This window comes from Apodemus sylvaticus, chromosome 6 (assembly GCF_947179515.1).
Source record: "Apodemus sylvaticus chromosome 6, mApoSyl1.1, whole genome shotgun sequence".
Lineage (NCBI taxonomy): Eukaryota > Metazoa > Chordata > Mammalia > Rodentia > Muridae > Apodemus > Apodemus sylvaticus.
The window spans coordinates 51310550-51333423 of record NC_067477.1 but is presented as its reverse complement, the minus strand read 5'-3'; the positions used below and the strand labels follow the sequence as shown (position 1 = coordinate 51333423).

Below are 22874 nucleotides of genomic sequence, written 5' to 3'. Positions count from 1 at the left end.
ACTCTATCTCACTCTAGTTACACCTTCTCAGTACAGCTGCCATAAATTAGATGTCTTTCTACAATGTGAAATTCTATTTTGATCTTTTGTTTTAGGTACAGAGTGATTTGGAAGCAAAGGTTAATTGTGTTGGAGAGTTACTTAATAAGTTACAGGAGACTGATAAGCAGTTACAACGAGTGACCGAGCACCAAGCAAGCATTCAGAATGAGCAGGAGAGGTTACACTGTTGTGACCACGAGAAGCAGATGAACGTGTTCATGGGGCAGCACATCAGGCACCTTGAGAAATTACAGCAACAGCAGATAGACATTCAGGTATCTGTGATCGAGCCGTGCACATTCCGAGTGCCTTTTGTACGCCCCTCTCTGAGTAATCATTAACTAGTAGTTGTCTTAGCACACTAGGTTGTGACAGTTCAATTTCTTTTTTTTTTTTTTTTTCTGAGACAGGGTTTCTCTGTATAGCCCTGGCTGTCCTGGAACTCACTCTGTAGACCAGGCTGGCCTCGAACTCAGAAATGTGCCTGCCTCTGCCTCCCAGAGTGCTGGGATTACAGGCGTGCGCCACCACTGCCCGGCTGACAGTTCAATTTCTTAAATCATGATTGGCTTGCTCATCGGACTTTCTGCTGTGTACGTACATGGCGTGTTCTAGGTTATAGTGTTGTCGGTGCCGTGAGACCTCTCCATAGAGTTGGCTTTTCTTCTTTTTGCAGTATTGTATGTGTGTTCACATGGAAGCCAGAAGTTAATTTCAATGTCTTCTTCAGGCACCCTCTGCCTTATTTTTTGAGACAAAGTCTCACTGAATCCTGAGCTCACCAATTTGTCTAGATTGGATGGTCAGCAAACTCCAGGGATGTAGCTGTCTGCTCCCTCTCCTCCCAGGACTGGACTGCAACATGACCACGGTGCCCAGCTAGGGACCTAAGCTTCCGTTCTCATGCCCGCGAGGTGGGCAGACACTCTGTTTGGGGACCTGTTTCCCCATTCCGGTCACATTATTTTTAAAGCAGTGATTTGTTTACATCAGCAGTTCCAAGTCTGCTGATATGCATTGGAAACATTCGGAAAGCTTTGTAAAAATACAGATACTTTGTTACCTTGGAGATTCTGGAGAGCAGGTCTGTGATGGTGCTTGGGTGTCACTGAAAGCTTCCGTAAGATCTGATGCTCCCATGGACAGAGCTACTACAGTGTGGAGTAGTAGTGAACACTACCTACAAATGCTCCTGTTTGGTTTACTGAACGAATCAGTTCCTTAATGCCTTTGAGTATGATGTATTGAGATATTAGAGAAAGAAGAATTAGCATTACAAATAGCTGAGTTTTTATTTTGGAATTTCTGAGTTCTGGAACATTACCCAGCTCCAAAACATTTTAAAAATAGGAATATATAACCAGTGTACATTTGCATTTTGTTTCTTTTTGTCTTTTGAGACAGTTTCTCTGTGTCTCCCTGGCTATCCTAGAATGTATTCTTTAGACCAGGGTGGCCTTGAACCCAGAGCTCTGCCTGCCTCTGCCTCCTAGCTTGCACCACCACCACTGCCTGGTTGCATTTATTTTTCCATGTCCATTTGTGTGTGTGTGTGTGTGTGTCTGCGTGTCTATGTGTCTGTGTCTGCATGGGTATCTGTGCATGTGCTGAGGTTGATAAAGACAGTCGTCGTTGTCTTCCACATGACCTTAAAGATCATAGCGTCTCAATCAAACTCAAGGCTCATTGAGGTGACTGGTGTTTTTTCGTCAGCTTGCTCTGGGACCTCTCATTTCCACCATCTAGGCTTCAATTCAGTGTTTGCCTGTGCTCTGGGGATCTGAACTTTTGTCCTCAGGCTTGTGTGGAAAGCATGTAACCACTGAACCATCCCCACAGCTCCTACTGCTTTGTAGTTATTGTGCTATTTTGAAGGTTTAATTATATTAAAATGTAGTACTCAGGAAAATGTACAAAAAATTAAATGCTTATTAAGTGCTTTCATTTTCAAAATTTTTTCTATATTCATATTTCTCAAGAGTTCTTAATAAGCCTTGTTTTGATATTTTCATGAGATTAGAAATATTTACTGGCATATTATAAGCATGTAATAAGGCCTTTGGAAGTCTTCCATGCGGGACTTGAGTATATAGTACATTATCTAGTGAGAAGCCAGTGACTCAGTCAGACTGCTGGTTCCTCCTCTGTAAATAGCTTTACTTCTCTGGGATTTGACCTCTGCTGAAATGCTGTTTTTCCTGTTTCTCATCAAGTAAGAAAAAGGCATAGGTTGAAGAGAAGACTCAGCAGTTAAGAATACTGACTGGTCTTCCAGAGGTCCTGAGTTCAGTTCCCAGCAACCACATGGTGGCTCACAACATCTATAATGGGATCTGATGCCCTCCTCTATTGTGTCTAAAGACAGCTACAGTATACTCATAGAAATAAAATAAATAAATCTTTAAAAAAAACCTAAAACTTCTGAAATCAGTTTTATTTATTAAAAATGCATTTCTTATATACCTTAAAACTTATTACCTTTTGTTTGTTTGTTTGTTTGTTTTTGTTTTTTGGATTCAGTTTTTTCCGAGACAGGGTTTCTCTATATAGCCCTGGCTGTTCTGGAACTCACTCTGTAGACCAGGCTGGCCTCTAATTCAGAAATCCGCCTGCCTCTGCCTTCAGAGTGCTGGGATTACAGGCGTGTGCCACCACCGCCCGTCTACCATTTTTTTTTTTGGTTTTTTGGATTTTGTTTTTTTCGAGACAGGGTTTCTCTGTATAGCCCTGGCTGTCCTGGAACTCACTCTGTAGACCAGGTTGGCCTCGAACTCAGAAATCCGCCTGCTTCTGCCTCCCAGAGTGCTGGGATTACAGGAGTGCGCCACCACCGCCCGGCGGCCCGGCTACCATTTTTTAATGTATGAATGTTTTACCTGCACATATGTAAGTATACCTTTTCCATTGTATGTTAAATATAATAAGGCACTTTCAATCCTAATAAATCTCAATATATCTTGTTATTCGATATCATAAAATTATATGTAAAATCATTTGAAATTAACGAAGTAATGCTACCTCTTCTAGACCCATTTTATTGATGCCGCACTCAAGGCTGGCAGCCTTCGACTTGGCATGTCCCCTTCCAGAGCAGTGGAAAAGGATGCTGGAAAGCTGGGACTTCCTCATGGGAGCAGTGTTTCTTCACACAACACATTTGTTCCTAAACGAGGTAAAATACTTAGTTTCTTGAGAATAAGATGTACCAGTGCTGAATGTTCTTCATGTGTAAAAGGTGAAAATTTGCTTATAAAGTGGCAGGATACTTTGTCTCAAAAATAAAATTATATTTGGAACTCTTGGTTTTATATCTTTTTTTGTTGTTCAAATAAACTTTAGGTTATTTTAAAGGTTGTTTAAGTTATGAATTATAATAATTCCTAGTTGATGGTTCTAACTAATCAGAAAAAAATTAACTTAATGTCATTTTCCAAATTAGTTCCTTCCTTCCTCACATCCGTTGCATTCGTCTCCTCTTCATCCCCACCCCACCTAGAGTAAGTCCTTATGGGGATCATCTCCTTAGCTCACTGACTCGACATTTTTCAGATGGTTGCGAGCCACCATGTGGTTGCTGGGACTTGAACTCAGGACCTCTGGAAGAGCAGCCAGTGCTCTTAACCGCTGAGTCATCTCTTCAGCCCTAAAAAGGGTTTTGTAATTCAATTTATCTTTATTATTGTGATTATTACTTGTGTGTGCATGTGTGTGTGTGTATCTATGTGTGTCTCTCTCTCTGTGTGTGTGTGTGTGTGTGTGTTACTTAGTGGTTGAACCCAGGGCTTAACCAAATCTAGGCAAAGCCCTCTACCACTGGAGACATAACCACAATTCCCTATTGATTAGTTTCTTCCTTTCTGTTAAAGTGCCTTTGAGTGAAGATACAGATTTTGATGGACAGAAATCTCCTCTAGAGACACCAGCGCCTCGAAGGTTTGCCCCTGTACCTGTTTCAAGGGATGGAAAAATAACAAAGATGGAAAACCCTATAGAAGAAAAAGAAAATATGGAAATGTATAGTCCTAAAGGTAGGAAATTACTAAAGGTGCAATTAATATCCTCCTTTAGTTTTCTCTTTTTTGTTTTTCTTTTGTTTTTTTTTTTTTTTTTTTTTTTTTTTTTGAGACAGGGTTGGTTTCTCTGTGTAGCCCTGGCTGTCCTGGAACTCACTCTGTAGACCAGGCTGGCCTTGAACTCAGAAATCAGCCTGCCTTACCCTCCCAGGTGCCGGAACTAAAGGTGTGCGCCACCACTGCCTGACTGCCTTTAGTTTTCTTGATGTTGAGACCAGATAACAGACAAGAAGCAACTTAAGCAGGCAATATGATTTTGGCTCATGCTGTAAAAAGGTTTGCATTCAATCATGGAAAGGCATGACTGCAGGAGGGGGAAGGGCTTGCTTAGATATTGGTCGTGTTGAATCTATAGTCAGGAAGCCAAAGCAGATAGGAAGTGAGGCCAGGCTATAAAACCTCAAAGCCTGTCCCCAGTAACTCACTTTTTCCAGCAAGGCTTTATCTCTTAAAGGTTCCATAACTTTCCACAATGGTGCAGCCAGCTAGAGAGGACATTATCAAACACAGATGCCCGCTGGGGATGAGTCCCATTCAGACCACAGCTCTTCTCTGGACTGATTGCTTCTTTGCTCCTGTTTTATTATTTTGTGATGGTGTCACTCCAATACGGTCTGTATCTCAGTGGCCTTGAGCTCATGATTCTCCTGCATTTGCCTCCTGACTGCTGACATACAGCTATGAGCTAGCACACCTGGCTGCCTGTACAGTTAGAGTTGCATAAGATGTCCCTTTCAGGACTTAGGATTATGTGCCTAGTAGGAACTAAACTCTACTCAGGTAGCTTGTTTCAGTATTTCCCATGGTATTTAGTCATTTCCTTAGATTCTTTATTGTAGTTAAGGTATACCTAATAGGAACTAAACTCTACTCAGGTAACTAGTTTCAGTATTTCCTATGGTATTTAGTCATTTCCTTAGATTCTTTATTGTAGTTAAGATATATATAATTTTATTACCTACAGATTACTTAAACCTTTCATGAGTAGGATTTTTATAAATGATGCTTTACTGAATGAAAGCTAATGACAATATATTTCTTTTATTGTTTTAGGTATAGATTTAAGTACAACTCTGAGAAACTAACATTTATCACCACATTCAGCTGGAATAAATGCCCATATTTGGACTTAATGAAACTGAAGAACGTTTCCATTTTATTTGAAATACTGTTATGTTCCCGAGCCTTAAAATGTAGCCCTTCTTGCTAATAGAGATAAGTTTAGTCCTTTTACTCATATTAATGAGTTTTTATAACTCTAATCTTTAATAAAATGGAAATTGTCTGCCCTGATGAATGTATTTATGAAAAGAGGTTTATTTAGCTTACCATTCCAGATGTTCAAAAGCATGGCAGTGGGAGGCATCTGCCTGCTCTGATTTCCTGCTGGGTCATGGTTTGGTAGAAGGCATTGCATGGCAAGAAAACAAGCTAGCCAGAGAAAGCTCGGTCTTACAACAGAGTCACTCCTTTGATAACTAATCCACTCATAAGGACTGAGTTTGTATAACCCTGTCACATCCTGAGGACTCCACATTTCAAATACCACAAATACATAAATTCGAGAATTAAGTTTCCAGCACACAGAATGTAGGGAACCCTTACAAGTAGCCATTTTGGATGTCGAGTCAGTGAGCTGGGTAGATGACCACCATAAGGACTTAATTTAGGTGGAGCGGGGATGCAGAGGAGACGGATGCAACGGATGTGAGGGAGGAAGGAACCAATTTGGAAAATGACATTAAGGTGGGGGTTTTTTGTTTTTGTTTTTTCTGTAGGAAATGTAAGACTCTTGGAACAAGTACTAAATAGTAATGAGTACTTGACCAGAAAGACTGAATCATCAGACATAACCTCACTAACTCAGCCAAAAATGGGATGGAATTTGGAGAAAGACAGGTAAAAACAAGAGACTACAACTAATGGGACTAGAAATAGCTTTGTTCACAATCCATTTTCTTTAGGAATTCAGTTACATCACTGCTTTTTAATGAGATCCAGGCATTTGAAGCAGCAGGTTATTCTTATGGATGCAGGTCCAGGTGTGGAGTTTGAATCCTTTGTCTTGTGAACACACCAGAGTCTCTATTTTGTTAGCTTAGTCTGTTGGATATTTGAAACAATTTTTTTCTACTTTGAACTGATAGATCTCCTTTGTTAAGTGTGTGTTCACTTCCTGCCTGGATAGCACCTCTCATCAGTCAGCTACACGTGAGAGCCTCAGACCTCCTGGGGTCCTCTGTGGTCTGGGCACACATGTAATCCTCTATGATCACATGATCTTCCCAAGTCCGAGGAATATGGCGGAACTGATCAGAGCTTTACCACGAGTGCCTCATTATCTAGATTTAAAGTGTCTATTGGCCACAGTGTTGTGTCACTGAGCTATTCAATCGGGTGTCTGAGATACCACACGGATATCTCTGTTGTTGAAAATACCATGAAAACATCTGTCCTTCAGCTTAGTGTGATTAGGCTGTATAGCAACAAGCCTGGCAGCACTCAAGGAAGCTCTAGTCCTCATCTTCCCTTCCAAGCTGTGACCCTAATGGTTTTCAAGGCAACAAAGTTGGAAGGTGTCGTAAGTGTGGGCAAGTTTAAGCAAGTATTTAAGCTAGTATTCAAGATATGGTGGATGTGCATGCCTCTGATCCCAGCACTTGAGATGCAGAGGCAGACAGATCTCTGTGAGTTCAAGGCTTGCCTGGTCTACACAGTGTTACTGTCTCAAAAAACCCAAGACCAACTGTGTATAGCTTGCTTCTCTAACTCTGAACCAACTCTTTTGCTTTAGTAAATTTTCCTTGGGTTGTTGCCAGCTTTACATTTCTAGTTCTGAGTGTTCTCACTGCCTGTGGAGGAGCAGCATTTCAAATGCTCCTTCTCTGTGCTGTGAGAGCATCTGAGTCACAGCTTCTCGTAAGCAGGAGCCTTTTCTGTTTTTTTTCCTGATGCACCTAAGTATCTCTCATCAGATTTGTTTTCAGCCTTTGAGACGTACTGCTAAATAAGTTAACTTTCTTGATATTTCTGAACTCTGGCTGGTTCAACTCAGCCGATCTGGCTCAAGCTCCTCTCCAAGCTGACTGTTTCAGTCTGACTTTCTGCTCTGTGTGGCCTCACTCTGGCAACTCGTTTTACTCTTCTGGCTGCTACTTATTTTCTGGCTCATTCTGTCTACCATCTGGCTGTTCACCTGCGTCTAGCTTGTCCTCTTGTCTGCAACCTTCCTCTGAAAAAATGTCCTTGTAAAACTGACTCCTCCCTGTTTCTCTCTGTGCTGTCTCTTAAATAGCTTCCCTTTCTCTCTCTTTTTTCCGAGAGTTGGACATAGCCTATTCTGTCAGATCTTTCTCTGATTGGTCACTTTGTCTGCTACTCAATTAGACATGCCTTTTAAACATGGGTACTTCCTTCTACAAAGTAACTTTATCTTGTTTGGGATCAAAGATGTGCACTAAAGGCTTGTCTGTATTCCAGTCAGGGGGTTAAAGATATGTACTAAGTAAAAGTAAGGCTGAGCCACACCACAACTAGAAATAGGTTTTTCTAGTAAACAACAGAATCTCGGGGTTCAGAGTGTGATCAAATATCCTGCAACAATTTAGAAAAAAGTTCTTGTCTTTTGTAGCACTGAAACTCTACATTCACAAAGATTTCCTTCGTCTGAAGAGCGAGGAACAGCTCAAGTACCTGTGCAGAAGTATAATGATGTTATTCATGAACTTGGCCAGAAACAGAAACAAACAAGTGACATGCTCCAGGTAAAGTGGGCATGGTATCAAAATCCATAATTATGGGTAAAAACCCGCAATCAGGCACATTGGCGCCCATTTGCAGTCCTTGCACTGTGGAGGTGGGGTTTAAGGTCATCCTGATGTACATACTGTGTCTGAGACCAGCTTGTGCTACATTGCCCTGTCTCAGCAGACAGGTAATGTGTGCTACAGGATGTATGCACACACCTAGTAAAATGAAGTAATAATGCAAGCAGAAGAAATAAAAAGCCATAGAAGCAGTCGGAATGAAGGATGAAAATAAAGCACTGAAAGACGTGACAGTCAGACCTGTTTGTTCCCTTTACAAAACAGCTCGGAGGGCTGCACTGGGTGATGCTTACTAGCAAATGACCAGACCTGTGCCACCGACCGTTTCCGACCCCTGCCCCCCTTTTTTTTCCTCTTGTACTTTTGAGGTAATCTTAGAATATAGCCCTTGATGACCCAGGAATTGCTTTTAAACCAAATTGGCCTCAAAGGTTAGGGTCAGGGTCAGGGTCAGGGTCAGGGTCAGGGTTAGAACAGCTATCCTAATTCAGGGTTAGGGTTAGGGTTAGGGTTAGGGTTACGGTTAAGGTCCCGGGCCCACAACTGTCATGCAAGAGATCATAGCAGGTGCCACCACACCTGTCTTTGCCTTTCTGACTAACAAAGGCGTGTGAGGAAGAGTGAAGGGCGAGTGGTCCTTTATCTAGTTCACAGCCTCTGGAGGAACTTCCTCTGTATTTTGTTTTGCTTTCTTCACAAGTAGAGCTTTTATTGATGAGCAGATGACCCAGCATTGCTCTGGATTTCCTGTCTCTATTACATATAGTATTTGTAATACTTTTTTTAACTAGAAAATAAACCAAATAAGAGAATGCCAGTATTTAGTAGCTTTTCATTTAGACAAGCTGAACCTTAGATTATATCGATTCTAGTGCATGGCTGCAACAATGTACTAGTTCTTCTTAGTATTAAAGACTCATTTTTGTGTACTTGTATGTGTGTGTGTGTCTGCATGCACACGCATGCACACATATATACAACACATACCCATGGAAGTCAAGAGTGTTAGGTATCCTGGGCCCAGAGTCCAGGAGGTGGCGAGGCACCTGACATAAGTGCTGGGACATGAGTTCCAGTCCTCTGAAGAGCAGTGTCCATCTGAACTGCTCTGCCGTTTTCCCAGTGCGTTTTCTTTAGAGTAAAGCAGTCAATGTAAGTTTAACATAGTAATTTTTTGTCTTCAATTTCTCTTAAAGGTAAAGCAATCTCCAGTTACCTTGAGGCTTTCAGATCATCCACATAATCCTGCTACGCTGCAGACAACCAATACACGGTCTGTCTTGAAAGATGCTGCGAAGATTCTGAGAGGAGTACAAAACAATAAAAAAGTACTAGAAGAAAACCTGGAAGCTATCGTCCGTGCGAAGGATGGGGCTGCTATGTATTCATTTATCAGTGCTTTAGCCACCAATAGGTAAGTCAGGATATGGGCGTCATATCCTATTAGTGAAGCTGCTAGCTTTGCTTACTTGCTTTCTTTTTAAAGACACATTTATGTGTAAGAGTGTTTTGCCTACATGTTTGTGTGTGCACCATGTGTGTGCCTCGTACCCATAGAGGTCAGAGATGAGCCCCAGGGTCTGGAGTCAGGGATGGCTATGAGTGCTAGGAACTGAACTGAGCTGACCCGAGAGCTCTCACCCGCTGGGCTCTTTCCACCCCCACCCCCAGTCTCTTTTATAAGCACTCAACTGTGCTTACTGAGTTTGCAAGTTTGGGAAAGGCCCCTTATTGCCTCTGAAGATGTGGGACCTGGTGTGGCAGACATGGAGGTCCTGGGTTTTACTGACTGCAGTTTTCCCTCCTCCTGATAATTCTGTCCTGTTCTTCACAGACACTTTCCTTGTAGCATTTAGTGAAAACCATCACTTTTTGTTTTCTCAGGAAGGGCATTGTGTTACACATAGCTTTAAAACGACTAGATTCACTGGATCTTGGTCCTATTTGCAGTATATTAAAGCTAATTTAAGAACATTTCTTTTTTCTCTTTTGTAGAGAGATGTCAGAGAAAATTAGGATCAAAAAGAAAGTAGATGAATGGATTAAAATCATTTCAGCAGAAATCCAGGTATGTTATGGAAAAAATGGAAATTAAGTCAGTTCTCAGAATATAGCATAAATTCCAGTTTATTGATGTGCCTTTTCTTTTTGATGTGTCTGTTTTATTTAGTAAACTCTAAACAGAAAATGAAATTCTACCTGCAGAGGTGTTTCAAGCCAGCAGATTGGGAAGCAATGATTCACTTAGGCAAACCCACCAAAGCTTCTCACTCATGGAAGTCAGTTCTGGGGTGGGAAGTCTCTCTTCTACCTGTGATGAGTGCAGCATGTCTTCAGACATCAGATCTTAAGTTTGGTGTATTTGAAGGTGTAGAAACAGGCTAGGGACCAGTACTTTTATCTTGGAATGCAAGGCAGTTGCTTTCCTCCAGCGTGCTTGCATATTTACTCATGGCCACAGCAAGGGGAAGTGTCGGCTCGGCTCCCACAGCAGTGAGCACAAAAAATGCTTTCAGCATTGTTACTTAGAAACACACACATATACATACACACACACACACACTCACTCACGTGTAACTTAGCGAATAAAAAGATGAAGTGACCTATGGCTGTATGCCAGTGCACAGAATATGTCTTCATCACTGTTAATTCGATGTAAATTTGCTTATCTAAATATTCAAATAATGTAAGTTAACATGCAGTCACCCCAGTTTCTTTATAAATTATGTGCTTATTTAAGTTTGTTTTCTTAAAGTTCCTAACTTCTTGGGACTTGGGCACCTGCAGGTATAAAGCCATGGTGATGGTCTCCTGCCACGCTCTGCTTCCTCTTCTGGGTGCTCATAACCTGCTAGGATCTTAGTTTGGGGATAGCTTCGTTTGCTTTTGATTTATGAGGCAGGATCTCTGTGTAGCTTGTGCTGCCCTCCAGTGGAGCTTTTCCTGTCTCCCGTACTCAGGAGTTGCAGGCATGTACTGCTGTGCCTCCAGTCCTTTAGGTTTTGTTCATTTTTCCAGAAAGTGTTTTTTCATGTATAAGCTAATATTCTTTAGTTTTAAAGCATTTAGAAGTACCAGACAATGTTTATATACTAGATAAATTTAAATATTTGCTAGTGTTGAGAGCATTACTATTTGTTTTGGTTTAAGTAATTTTAATTTTCTTTGCTTTAGGATGAACTTACAAGGAAAGATTATGAACAAAAGAGATTTGATCCAAAGAACCAAAGAATCAAGAAAGCTCTTACTATGAGTAGAGATATTAAAGCCAGTAACCAAGACAAAACGGTGAACAGATCTGTAATTCCAAGAAGCCATTATCAAAAGCAAACGCAGGAGCAGTTTACAAGTCCACCAGTGAAGAGCGCATCTGCCTCAGGCCTGCAGAAGGAGAGGAGTGTAAGGGCGGCGGTGGCCTCAGGCCACAGGAAGTCAGGAAGGAGGGAGAGCCTACCCCACCTTTGTTAGATGCCACACTATACCCAGCCATTTCCTAAAAGATAGAAATAATGACATGAATATGAGGGATTTTTAACTAGGAAGAGCTATACAAACCTAGACCAGATCTGTACCATTGATTATGTAAGATTTTGTACCTGTAATGTAGAAACCTACATAAAATCTGTACTTTTCTCCCTCGAAGACCTCTTAGTGTGTTTTTCGTTTTATTTTTGGCTTTTGGTTTCTCAGGAGACAGGTTCTTATATTTGCCCAGGCTATCCTCAACCTCTAGAAGTCAAGCAGTTGCCCCACCTTTTCCTTTAAGGAAGCTGGGTGGATAGGACAGACGTGCAGCACAGCGCATGCCTAACGTCAGAGCTCAGACTCAGAGGCATGGTATAGACTACGTATGTCTAGAGCAGTGGTTCTCAGCCTGTGGCTTGAGACAGTTCATAACAGCAAAATTACAGTTGTGAAGTAGCAACAAAATAAATTTATGTTTAGGGGTCGCCATGACATGAGGAGCTGTCTTAAAGGGCCACAGTGGTAGGAAGGTTGAGGACCACTGGCCTAGAGATTATGCAGCTGTCTGGTATTAGCCAGATTCATTTTAATGAAAAGTATGTTCCATCTTTTTGTGTATGTTCTGTTTTAGACATAAAACATTATGTTTAATGCCTAATGAGTTCAAGAAATGATATGGATACTTGGAGGGATTTTCTTTACCATTCTAACCCAACATTAATGTTTTTTAATGCTAAGCATGGATTATCGAGCAGAGATGTACTTAATGCTTGGCTATGGTGCTAGATCAATGCTTCATTTCTGTGGCATTTTGAGATTTATTTATTTATTTATTTATTTATGCACTTTATGTTTATGTTTTTATCTGTATGTATGCTTACATATCAAAAGAGGTCATTGGGTCCCATAGACAGATGGTTGTGAGCTGCCATATGGTTGCTAGAAATTGAACTCCGAACTTTTGGAAGAGCAGCCAGTGTTCTTAATTACTGAGCCATCTCTTTAACCCATTTCTGTGGCATTTTGATTGAAAGTGGAGCTGGTAGTTTATAAAGTCATTTAAAGACTGTTTATTGTATTTAAGCATAATAATTTTGTAAAATGTGTTTAAACATTACTTTAGGAACTGAAATTACTCATAGTAATATAAAGCCTTTTATGTTTCCTGGGTGGAAGCTTTTACTATTTTTTACAGTAATTGTAACTTGTTTTGCGTTGGTAGGGCCTCTTGAAATCAACCACAACTTTGCAAGACGAGGATTATATGTTGCAGATATATGGGAAGCCGGTTTATCAGGGGCATCGCAGCACTCTTAAGAAAGGACCGTATCTCAGATTCAGTTCTCCGTCTCCTAAGGCCAAGCCACAGAGGCCAAGGGTGATAGAGCAAGTAAGAGGTGAGGCAGCTCAGCGTCCTCCATGGTACTGTCTGTCTGTCAGCAGTGCTACTGCTCAGTGTCCAACGCAGAAGAGAGGGAGGATGAGAAGCGGAGCTTCAGCATCGGCCGCTGACAGGGAGGAGTGTCTGTGGGCACTTGTGTGGGTTGCTACCAAAAAGTCTTCGCCAATAAAAATGATTAATTTTTGTTGGTTTTAATTAAATAAGAACATTTTCATTTATTATTATGTTTTGACGCATGCCAGCCATTTCTTCTACATATTTGAATATGATTTAGTTAAATAATGAGTCTGTTAATTTTGATTACATTTTCAGTTTTTTTGTCTTTCTTCTCTGAAGTTAGTAAGCTTCACTAACAGTGTAGCTAGTGCCCGCCAAGCCACTTCCTTTCCCTTCCTGAGGTGGAGCGGGGCCGGCAGTTGCTCACATCCCCTTCCTTTATAAATGCTGGCTGATCAGGTTGATGATCGATCCACTTAGCTATAAATCCTACGGATATGTTTTTTAAAGGCATGCAAATTATGGTGTTTGCACTAATATTTTTCTTAAATACTGGAGATTTATTTGGAGTTTTGTATTTGGAGTTTTGAAAACCTTTCCAAAACAACAGTTTAAGGCTTTAAAACACTGTCAGAACCTCAGTAAGCCTCTGAAGGTAGCGGTAAAGCTTGGTACCTGCGGTCTCTCCCCTCTGTGGGAGAAAAGAAGTTCGTCTTCTCTAGAGACGCAGATAATACAAACTAAGTTTTGTTCTGTTTACTTGTAAATTTGGTTTTTGGTTTTGTTTTTGAAATCAGATCTATTTTTATAGTCCTGGCTGTCCTAAAACCCTGTGTAGACCACTCTGGCCTTCAACTCACAAGTTTGCCTGTCTCTGGCTCCCAAGTGCTGAACTTAAAGGTGTGTGCCCTAAGATCTGGCTTTTATTTAAAGATTTATTCTTATTTTTTATTTATGTATGTGTGTGCCCATGGAAGCCAGCAGAGGACATCTGATCCCTTGAAACTGGATCTATGGGTGGTTGGGTTGTGAGTGCTGGGAATCAGACTCAGGTCCTCTGGAAGAGCAGCAGTCACTCTCAGCCACTGAGTCACCTCTCCAGCCCTCAGTTTTGTTTTTCTAAAAAAAGGATTCTCTGTAGTGTACCCCTGGCTGGCCTCTGACTTACAGCAGTCTTCCTGCCTCTGCCTCCTGGTGCTGGGCCATCCTGCCTGACAAACTTTTAAGATTTTGATCATTTAGAATAGAACATCTATATGGCTCCACATAAAACAGATAAAAATATACACTAACTTCCATAAATTCTATATAAGTATAGAATTATATCAATTGTGCATAATTTCAAAGGATAAGGGCTGATTATTCAGAATATAGAATAAGCAAAGGTGTAATGAGAGAATTGGGGTCAGGGGAAATCCTATTCTAAAAAAATGACGATTAACTTTCTTGTATTGTGAAGGAAGTTGGGGAGTTTAAAGAGATGTTCTTCAACATTTTTCTTATATCAGAGTAGCTCTGTACAAGTGTATCAGGGACAGACAAACTGGTCTACAGGTGAGCTGCCGGGTTTTTTTTTTCCTTCTTCATCCTCCTCTTCCTCCTCCTCTTCTTTCTCTTCTTCCTTTCCTTTCCTTCCCTTCCCTCCCCTCCCCTTCCTTCCCCTCCCCCTCCCTTCCCCTTTCCTCCCCTCCCCTCCCCTTTCCTTCCCTTTCCTTTCCTTTTTTCCCCCTTGGGACAAGATTCCTTTGTGTATCCCTGGCTGCCCTAGGGCTTGCTCCATAGACCAGGCTAATCTCAAACTCAGAGATCTCCCTGCCTCTGCTTCCCGAGTGCTGGGAATAAAGTACTACCACCTTAACTGCTATTTTTATGAATAAATTGTTATTGACCATAACCAGGTTCATTTACTATTCATGGCTGCTTTCATGATTAGTGTCACCAGAGTTGAATAGTAGTTGCAACTGAGATTACATGGCCAGTTAGACCAAAGTAATTCCTATGTGGCCATTTAATAAGTTTGCCAACTTCTGGTCTATGTATTATTTCTGCTTGAGACCCTATATTAAATTGAATGAAATCTTGCTGGGAAAAACAATTGTATTTCTGGTGGCTAGCTAATAGTTGTTGGATTTTAATTATCTGCTAATGATGATTATTATAGGCACTAAAGTCAAGTCAGCAAGAACACAAACGGACTTTCATGCTACATCACTTGTGAAAATGGATCCTAAAACACAGCATCCCGTCACCACACTACGTCGTGCTGATGCACAGCATATGCTCAGCTCAAGCAGAGAAGTGCCTACGGTTTCAGGTACCCTGGAAGGTCATCTAATTCCTATGGCAATCCTTTTAGGTAAGAAACAACGAATATGTGGCTGTAGGGGAGGGGGTGGGGGTCCATTGCTTGTGATCAGTAGCAGAAGTTATAACAGTTACCTACTTTCTTATGTCTGGAGAGAGCCTCAGAATGTAGGTTATGCAGGGTTATGGTGATCTCTTAAACAGTAAGTTCTCGCCATAATCTCATTTACAGGAAATATTCTCTTGGTGTATTGCTGTAGATGACACAGTTGGCATGCCATTGACATACATAATACTTCAAGAAGTCAAATTTGTTTTAATATTGTCATGCCTGAGGAGAGATACTTTAATGCACTGTCATGTACTTTTGAACCAGGTTGTGATAAGTAAAAGCTAGGTGATCATATATACTAGGAGAATTGTAGGTTATTTCCTTATATGAGAACTCTAAGAGTCATATTAAAAAATTGGACAGATCTGCTGGTATGATATCACATACCTATAATCCCTTTACTCAAGAACAAAAGGCATGAAAACTATATGCCTGGATGCTAGGAACAGACCCTCAGGTCCTCTGTAAGAATGGCAGGTCCTCTTAACCACTGAGTTACCCCTTCAACCCTAAATACATTAAAAACAATTCCATTTTTATTTGTGTATTAGTGTGTGTACATTTGTGAGTTTATGTGCACCACATATGTTCAGGTACCCATGAAGCCCGTAGGGCATGCAGTTCCCTGGAACTGGAGTTATATAAGTAGGTGGTTGTGAGCCACCTGACGTGAGTTCTAGGAACTGAGCTCTGGTCCTCTAGAGGAGCAAGTGCTCGGAAGTTCTGAACCATTTTTGTAGCCCATATATATATATGGAACTACAAGTTAAACTACTTGGAGCTATATATACATACACATATGTATATATATGTTTGTATGTATGTATGGGTGTGTGTGTGTATGTATGTGTGAATGTATGGCTATGTGTGTGTGTGTGTGTGTGTATGCCTAAAGTAGTTTTGGTTTGTATTTCATTGATGGCTAGAGATATTGAGTGCTTTGAAAACCATTTATTGATCATTTGTTTTTCTTTCTTTTTTTTTTTTTAAACTTTAGTCAGTTATTTTCCTATTTGTTGACTAGCAATTTTATTTCCTTGGTATTTAATTTCTGCAGTTCTTTGTAAATTCTGAATGTCAGTTCAACCCTTTGAAGTAGAGCTGGTGCAGATGTTCTCCCGTGCTGTGGGCCATCTGTGCTCTGCTGACCGTTTCCTTTGCTGAGCAGAAACTTGATTTTCCTGTCAACCCACGTGCTGATGCCTGGGTCTAGTTCCTGTGCTGCTGCGCCTCCATCCAAAAGGTTCTGTCGGATGCTGGAGAGCTCAGTGGTTAAGAGCACTTCAAGAGGACCCAGGTCCAATTCCCAGCATCCACATGGCATCTTACAACCATCTTAACTCCAGATCCAGGAGATCTAACCCCTCACACAGGCAGGCAAAACACTTTAGAAATACACATTTAAAAAAAAAAAAAAGCTGTATTCACCTTAGTATCTTGAATTGTATCTTCTCTGTGTTGTTGTTTTGGTTTTTTTTTTTTTTCTAAAAGTTGCAGTGTTTCAGATTTTAAAATCTTAGATTCATTTTGAGATTGACTTTTTTATTAGGTGAAAACTACAAATCTAATTTCAATCTTCTGTGTTCTGCATTCTTCCGCTGTAGAAACACAGCCTTACCAGCACCTTTTGTGAAACAGGCTAGCTTTTTCCACATACATTTTTGCCTCCTCCTTTGTCAAAAATGAAGTGAGCATAGTCATTTTACTTCTGGGTCCTCTCTTCTATTCCATTGGTTTACCTGTCTATTTTTATGCCAGGACTAGGATGTCTCTGTCACTATGGCTCTGTAGTATAATTTGAGATTGGACACTGTATGATCTCCATAGTGTTCTTAATTACTCCAAAGGATTGTTTTGTCTATTCATGATCTTCATTTGTACCAACAAAATTAGAAATGAAAAGGGAGATAAAACAACAGAGACTGAAGAAATTCAAAAAATTATCAGATCCTACTACAAAAGCCTGTACTCAACACAAATGGAGAGTCTGGAGGAAATGGACAATTTCTTAGACAGATACCAAATACCAATATTAAGTCAGGATCAAATAGATCATCTAAATAGTCCCATAACCCCTAAAGAAATAGAAGGGGTCATAGAAAGCCTTCCAACCAAAAAAAGCACAGGACCAGATGGTTTTAGTGCAGAATTCTATCAGACCTTCAAAGAAGACTTAACACCAATACTCTTCAAACTATTCCACCAAATAGAAACAGAAGAAACACTACCCAACTGGTTCTACAAAGCAACAATTACGCTGATACCAAAACCACACAAAGATCCAACAAAGAAAGAGAATTTTAGGCTAATATCCCTTATGAATATCGATGCAAAAATACTCAATAAAATTCTTGCCCACTGAATCCAAGAACACATCAAAACAATCATCCACCATGATCAAGTAGGCTTCATCCCAGGGATGCAGGGATGGTTCAATATACTGAAATCCATCAAAGCTATCCACTACATAAACAAACTCAAAGAAAAAAAACATATGATCATTTCATCAGATGCTGAAAAAGCTTTGTAGGTACAAATGAATTCTTGTATTGTCTTTTCTAAACCCATGAAATATGACATTGTAATTTGGGTAGGCATTTGCCTTAAATCTGAAATGAATTTTGGTAGAATAGTCATTTTCACAGTATTAATTCTGCCAATCCAAAAGCACAGGATGTCTTTCTATTGTCAGTATCTTCTAGAATTCCCTTTTTAATATCTTGAAATTTTTTGTTGAAGTGTTTTCACTTCTTTGGTTAAACATATTCCTCAACATGTAATGTTTTAGAGTTATTTTGAGTGAAATATTTTTCCTGATTTCTTTCTCTGAGAGTATATTGTTAGTATAAATGAAAGCTACTCTGTCTGTCTGTCTGTCTTGTCTGTGAGACAGGGTCTCATACTAGACTCTGCTGACCTTGAATTCACTGTGTAGCTTAGCCATCTGAGTGCTGGAGTTAAGGGCATGTGCAGTTCCTTGCACAGCCTCAGGGGACTTAAACCTGACTGGGTCAGCAAGAGAATGAAGACAGACAGACAAACAGGTGACATACAGAAAAGCTGGGATCCAGTGGCCTGGGCTCTCTGATGCAGAGTCCTCTACACCTAGGAGGCTCCCTGTTTATTCCATACAGTTGAACTGAGAGGCTGGGGTTATTGACTAGACCTCAATAAAGAGGTAGGGTTAGTATATACAGATAAACAAGGAGACAGGTTTAGTCAATCTTCATTGGTTCATTCTCTGTAGGAGAGGAAACACCCAGGGGACGTGGGAAGAGAGAGCTATGATGCACATTTTCTCCACACAGTATCTACATTTCCACTTGGAGGAGAAGAGCAACCTTTGACATTTTCTGAGTCTAGCCAGGGGAAGGCTTTTCTGTTTTCCCATGGGACTGAGGCTTTGAGGTCCTTGAAATGACTGTGTTCCTCTAGGCCACTATGTCCAGCTCCTTAGTCTTTACTTTGAAATGTAAAAAACAAGCAGGACTTTTGAAATGAGACCTGACAGTATAGAGCATGCTCTAATAGGCAGATACTAGCTTTTATTTTAAGCATTAAGATAGTGTGTGTAAAGTAGGAACTACATACAAATAACAGAGAGGCTGGCATGGTCAGCACATGTGTAGACCGTGGTGGCGAGGAAAGAGGAAATTGTAAGATGCCGCTTTCCATGCCTGAGCAAGAACAGTTACAAAGATCCAGGCATTCAATTTGATTTTTCCTTTTGCTTGGAAACAGCTGACTCATTCTGTACTCAAAATTTCATAGGACAAACTCAAAGCAATAGTGATTCCATACCACTTGCTGGAGTCAGAGTAAACAAGCCACGCCCTGTGACTGTGACTACTTCTATTCCTCCGTCATCTCCAAAAGTAAAAGCTGGAGTCAAGAAACCTAACGTAGCCGTTGTAGAAATGAAATCAGAGAAGAAGGATCCTCCCCAGCTCTCTGTACAGGTATGCCTGGGTGCACGAGCAGACCCGTTACAGCCGAAGTAACTGATCCATTAGAACCTATAGTTCATTGCATAACTTTATGAAGACCGTGCTCTCACTGAGGTGCCTTTATTAGTGTAAAGCTGTGGTCTTAATGTGATCCTGCTATGCTTGCTGTGCAGTGGTTCTTTTTTTTTTTTTCTTCCGAGACAGGGTTTCTCTGTGTAGCCCTGGCTGTCCTGAAACTCACTCTGTAGACCAGGTTGGCCTCGAACTCAGAAATTCGCCTGCCTCCCAAGTGCTGGGATTAAAGGCGTGCGCCACCACCACCCGGCAACTGTGCAGTGTTTAAACTACCCTCCTAAGTCAGTGACCCATATCAGAGAACCAGGCAGCACGCTAAAGGAATGGGTGAAGGTCCATGGGGCTGGAGAGACGGCTTAAAGGTTAAGAGCACTGGATGCTCTTCCAGAGGTCCCGAGTTCAATTCCCAGCAATCACATGGTGGCTCACCACCATCTATAATGTGATCCGATGCCCTCTTCTGGCATGCAAATGTATGTACAAACAACATTCATATACCATAGATAGATAGATAGATAGATAGATAGATAGATAGATAGATAGATAAATCATACCTGTATTTTAAGCACCCAAGAGGTAGCCGTAGGAAGATTGCCACAGGTTCAAGGCCAGCCTGTTGCACCTAGCAAGTTTCTAGCTAGCTTGCTAGCTAACTAGGGCTACACAGGGAGCCACTGCCTCAATAATAAGTGAATAAGTAAAGAAACCAAGACATACAAATAAACAATAGAGTTAGTGGAGGGTGTGACTAATTCAATCATTATTTCAAATTTTATGCAAAGGGAGCAAGTAATGGCATGCTCCCTTTAATCCCAGCACTCGGGAGGCGGAAACAGGCAGGTCTTTGTGAGTTTGAGGCTAATTTGTACTACAGAGTGAGTTTCAGGGCAGCCAAGGCCACACAGGACATATTCATAGGACATGAATGAATATAGAAAACTCATTTTTATCTACAGAAACTATTCAAGTTAACTGTTCTTCCCAATTTAATGTGTAACATTAGTGAAATGCAATTTTTTGTTTTTTTTGTTTTTTGTTCGTTTTTTACGAGACAGGGTTTCTCTGTGTAGCCCTGGAACTCACTCTGTAGACCAGGCTGGCCTCGAACTCAGAAATCCACCTGTCTCTGTCTTCCAAGTGCTGGGATTAAAGGCGTGTACCACCACTGCCCGGCAAAATGCTATTTTTTAATGTAACATGAGATTTTGTTTTCTTAAACTTGAACTTTAGGATAAGTTTGATATCTAGAAGAATAAACGGTTTAGAAAAGAGTTTTGTTATGAGCTGGGCATGTGACTTGAGCCAACATTTGAGAGGTAGAGGTTGAAAGGTCAGGAGTTCCAGGTCATTCTTAACCCCAGGTCAGGTTCAGGGCAAGCAGCATAGGTTATGTGACAACACTGCTAGTTACTAGACCAGTGTCTCAGTGAGGCTGCAGAGTCAGCTTTATTATGGAAAGAATGGATAACCTGGTAGAGATTTGTTATAAGGGAACTTGTGTGTGTTGTTTTTGTCTTAATGACATAGGAAAAGATTAGTTTTAGGCTTCAAGTTCTTAGTGTATATTAAATGTGCTCCAAAGTTGGCCAGTTGAAATTATAAAAAACAAAACCATAAAAATTTGAAGATAATTTAATTCATTGAATTTTTAATTAAAACTGAAGCAAATTCTGGATTTGGGGGAAGATACTTTAAATACAATAGGAAAGAGAGATTTGCATCTAAAATCTAAAGGTTATATATGTCAAAGAACCTTACAGAGGAAGACAGTATACAGTGAGAACAAATGAAAGCAAGGGATCAGTAAAGGATTTGATTTTAAATACAAAGACCTGTATATGTCATAAGAAAGCATAGATCTAAATCCAGATTTTGTCCAGGTATGTGAATGAGATTCTACAAAAGAGTGAAGTACATTTAAGAATAAGGAAATTAGATGTAAGTTTTACTTGTAGCCAAGATAATAAAAATTTTACAAAACATTCCCATGTAATTGTTGCTATTTCAAAACTGTTCATTTTAGTTGATGGTTGGATAAAACTTAGAATTATGTTTCTTTGATGATGTAAACAGAAATTGGGTAGGATTTTGCCAGTAATTACAAAGAACATTGAATATCCATGCACTGCAGGTCCAGAAGTTCTATCTAACATGATGTAGTTTGTGAAGAAAACACTGCATAAATGAAGATGTTGGGGTCTCTGTGTAACAGTGGAAAAAACTGGCAATAAGGAATATGGTTGAATAAGGAATGTAAAATCCTTTAATATTATGCAAAGAGACAGGATAAGGCAAGGTAGTAATGGCATGCTCCCTTTAATCCCAGCACTCGGGAGGCGGAAACAGGCAGATCTTTGTGAGTTTGAGGCTAATTTGTACTACAGAGTGAGTTTCAGGGCAGCCAAGGCCACACAGGGAAACCCTGTCCCAAAAGATCAAAAAAATAAAATAAAATAAAATAAAATAAAATAAAATAAAATAAAATAAAATAAAATAAAATAAAATAAAATAAAATAAATAAAATAAAATAAAATAAAATAAAATAAAATAAAAAAATAAATAAATAAAATAAAATATAAAATAAAATATAAAATAAAATATAAAATAAAATAATATAAAACAAAATAAAATAAAATATAAAACAAAATAAAATAAAATAAAATAAAATGAAGAAGGAGGAGGAGGTATTATGACCTAATAATAGTGAAAACTCAGGCTGAGAACACTTACCACAGAGAAAGTGTGTAAGTCATGGAAGTGAAGTGATCTTAGATAGGATTCTGTGTTTCTCTTTAAATCCTTAGTATAATATGCTTTCATAATTTAAAGTATCTGTTAGCCACAGTAAAAAATTAAAGGGCATATTTTGCTGTCTGTTTTTGATAGTTAGGTCATAGTGGTAAACAAAGCCAGATGTTCTCTTCTGTTGTAGATCCTACCGAGTGTGGATATTGACAGTGTCTCATACATCAGTACTGAGGGGGTTTCCCCTTCCCCAAGTCTCCAAGAAGCCTCTCTCCCTCCACTGCACACCTGCATCCAGGTAGGTTTCAGAGTTCCTTCATATCATTAACTGTTACTCCATGCACAACTCTTATCATAATATATTATGGTGGATGTGGTAGCTCATACTTTGAAGCCGAGTACTTGAGAGGCAAATGACAGAGCTGTGAGTTTGAGGCCAGCCTGTTCTACAGAGTGAGTTCCAGCCATAGCTACATAAGTCATAACATGTAACAATAATTTCATCATATGACAAAATTGAAATGAGTTATATTATTTACAAATTTCTTTTTTTTAATATTTTTATTTTCTATATTCTTTGTTTACATTCCAAATGATTTCCCCTTTCCCGGATCCCCCCTCCCCATATGTCCCATAAACCTTCTTCTCTCCATCCCTTCTCCAATCACCTCCCTCCTTTTTCTCTGTCCTTATATTCCCTTCCAATGCTAGATCAGGACCCTCTCCACACTTCCTCATGGGAGTCATTTGTTATGCAATTTGTGCCTTGGGTATTCAGGGCTCCTAAGAAGTTGCTTTGAGAGCTTTATAAATATGATAATTTTTGGTATAACAGTAGTTGTGAGACTTTCACAGGTGAAGAATTTCTTTGTTTTTGATAATATT

General features: G+C 40.0%; 1 protein-coding gene across 3 annotated transcripts in view; it reads left to right on the top strand.

Moving 5' to 3' along the window:
- Kiaa0586 (KIAA0586 ortholog) overlaps window positions 1-22874 on the top strand; it is a 95691-nt gene that overhangs the window by 14461 nt on the left and 58356 nt on the right. For all 3 annotated transcript variants that reach the window (XM_052185691.1, XM_052185690.1, XM_052185692.1), the window contains 12 exons: window positions 96-317; window positions 3070-3214; window positions 3909-4070; window positions 5894-6014; window positions 7747-7879; window positions 9139-9356; window positions 9938-10010; window positions 11117-11341; window positions 12630-12804; window positions 14968-15162; window positions 18994-19181; window positions 22177-22287. In XM_052185691.1, the coding sequence (XP_052041651.1) occupies window positions 96-317; window positions 3070-3214; window positions 3909-4070; window positions 5894-6014; window positions 7747-7879; window positions 9139-9356; window positions 9938-10010; window positions 11117-11341; window positions 12630-12804; window positions 14968-15162; window positions 18994-19181; window positions 22177-22287 (1968 nt within the window). The remainder of the gene's footprint in view (window positions 1-95; window positions 318-3069; window positions 3215-3908; window positions 4071-5893; window positions 6015-7746; window positions 7880-9138; window positions 9357-9937; window positions 10011-11116; window positions 11342-12629; window positions 12805-14967; window positions 15163-18993; window positions 19182-22176; window positions 22288-22874) is intronic.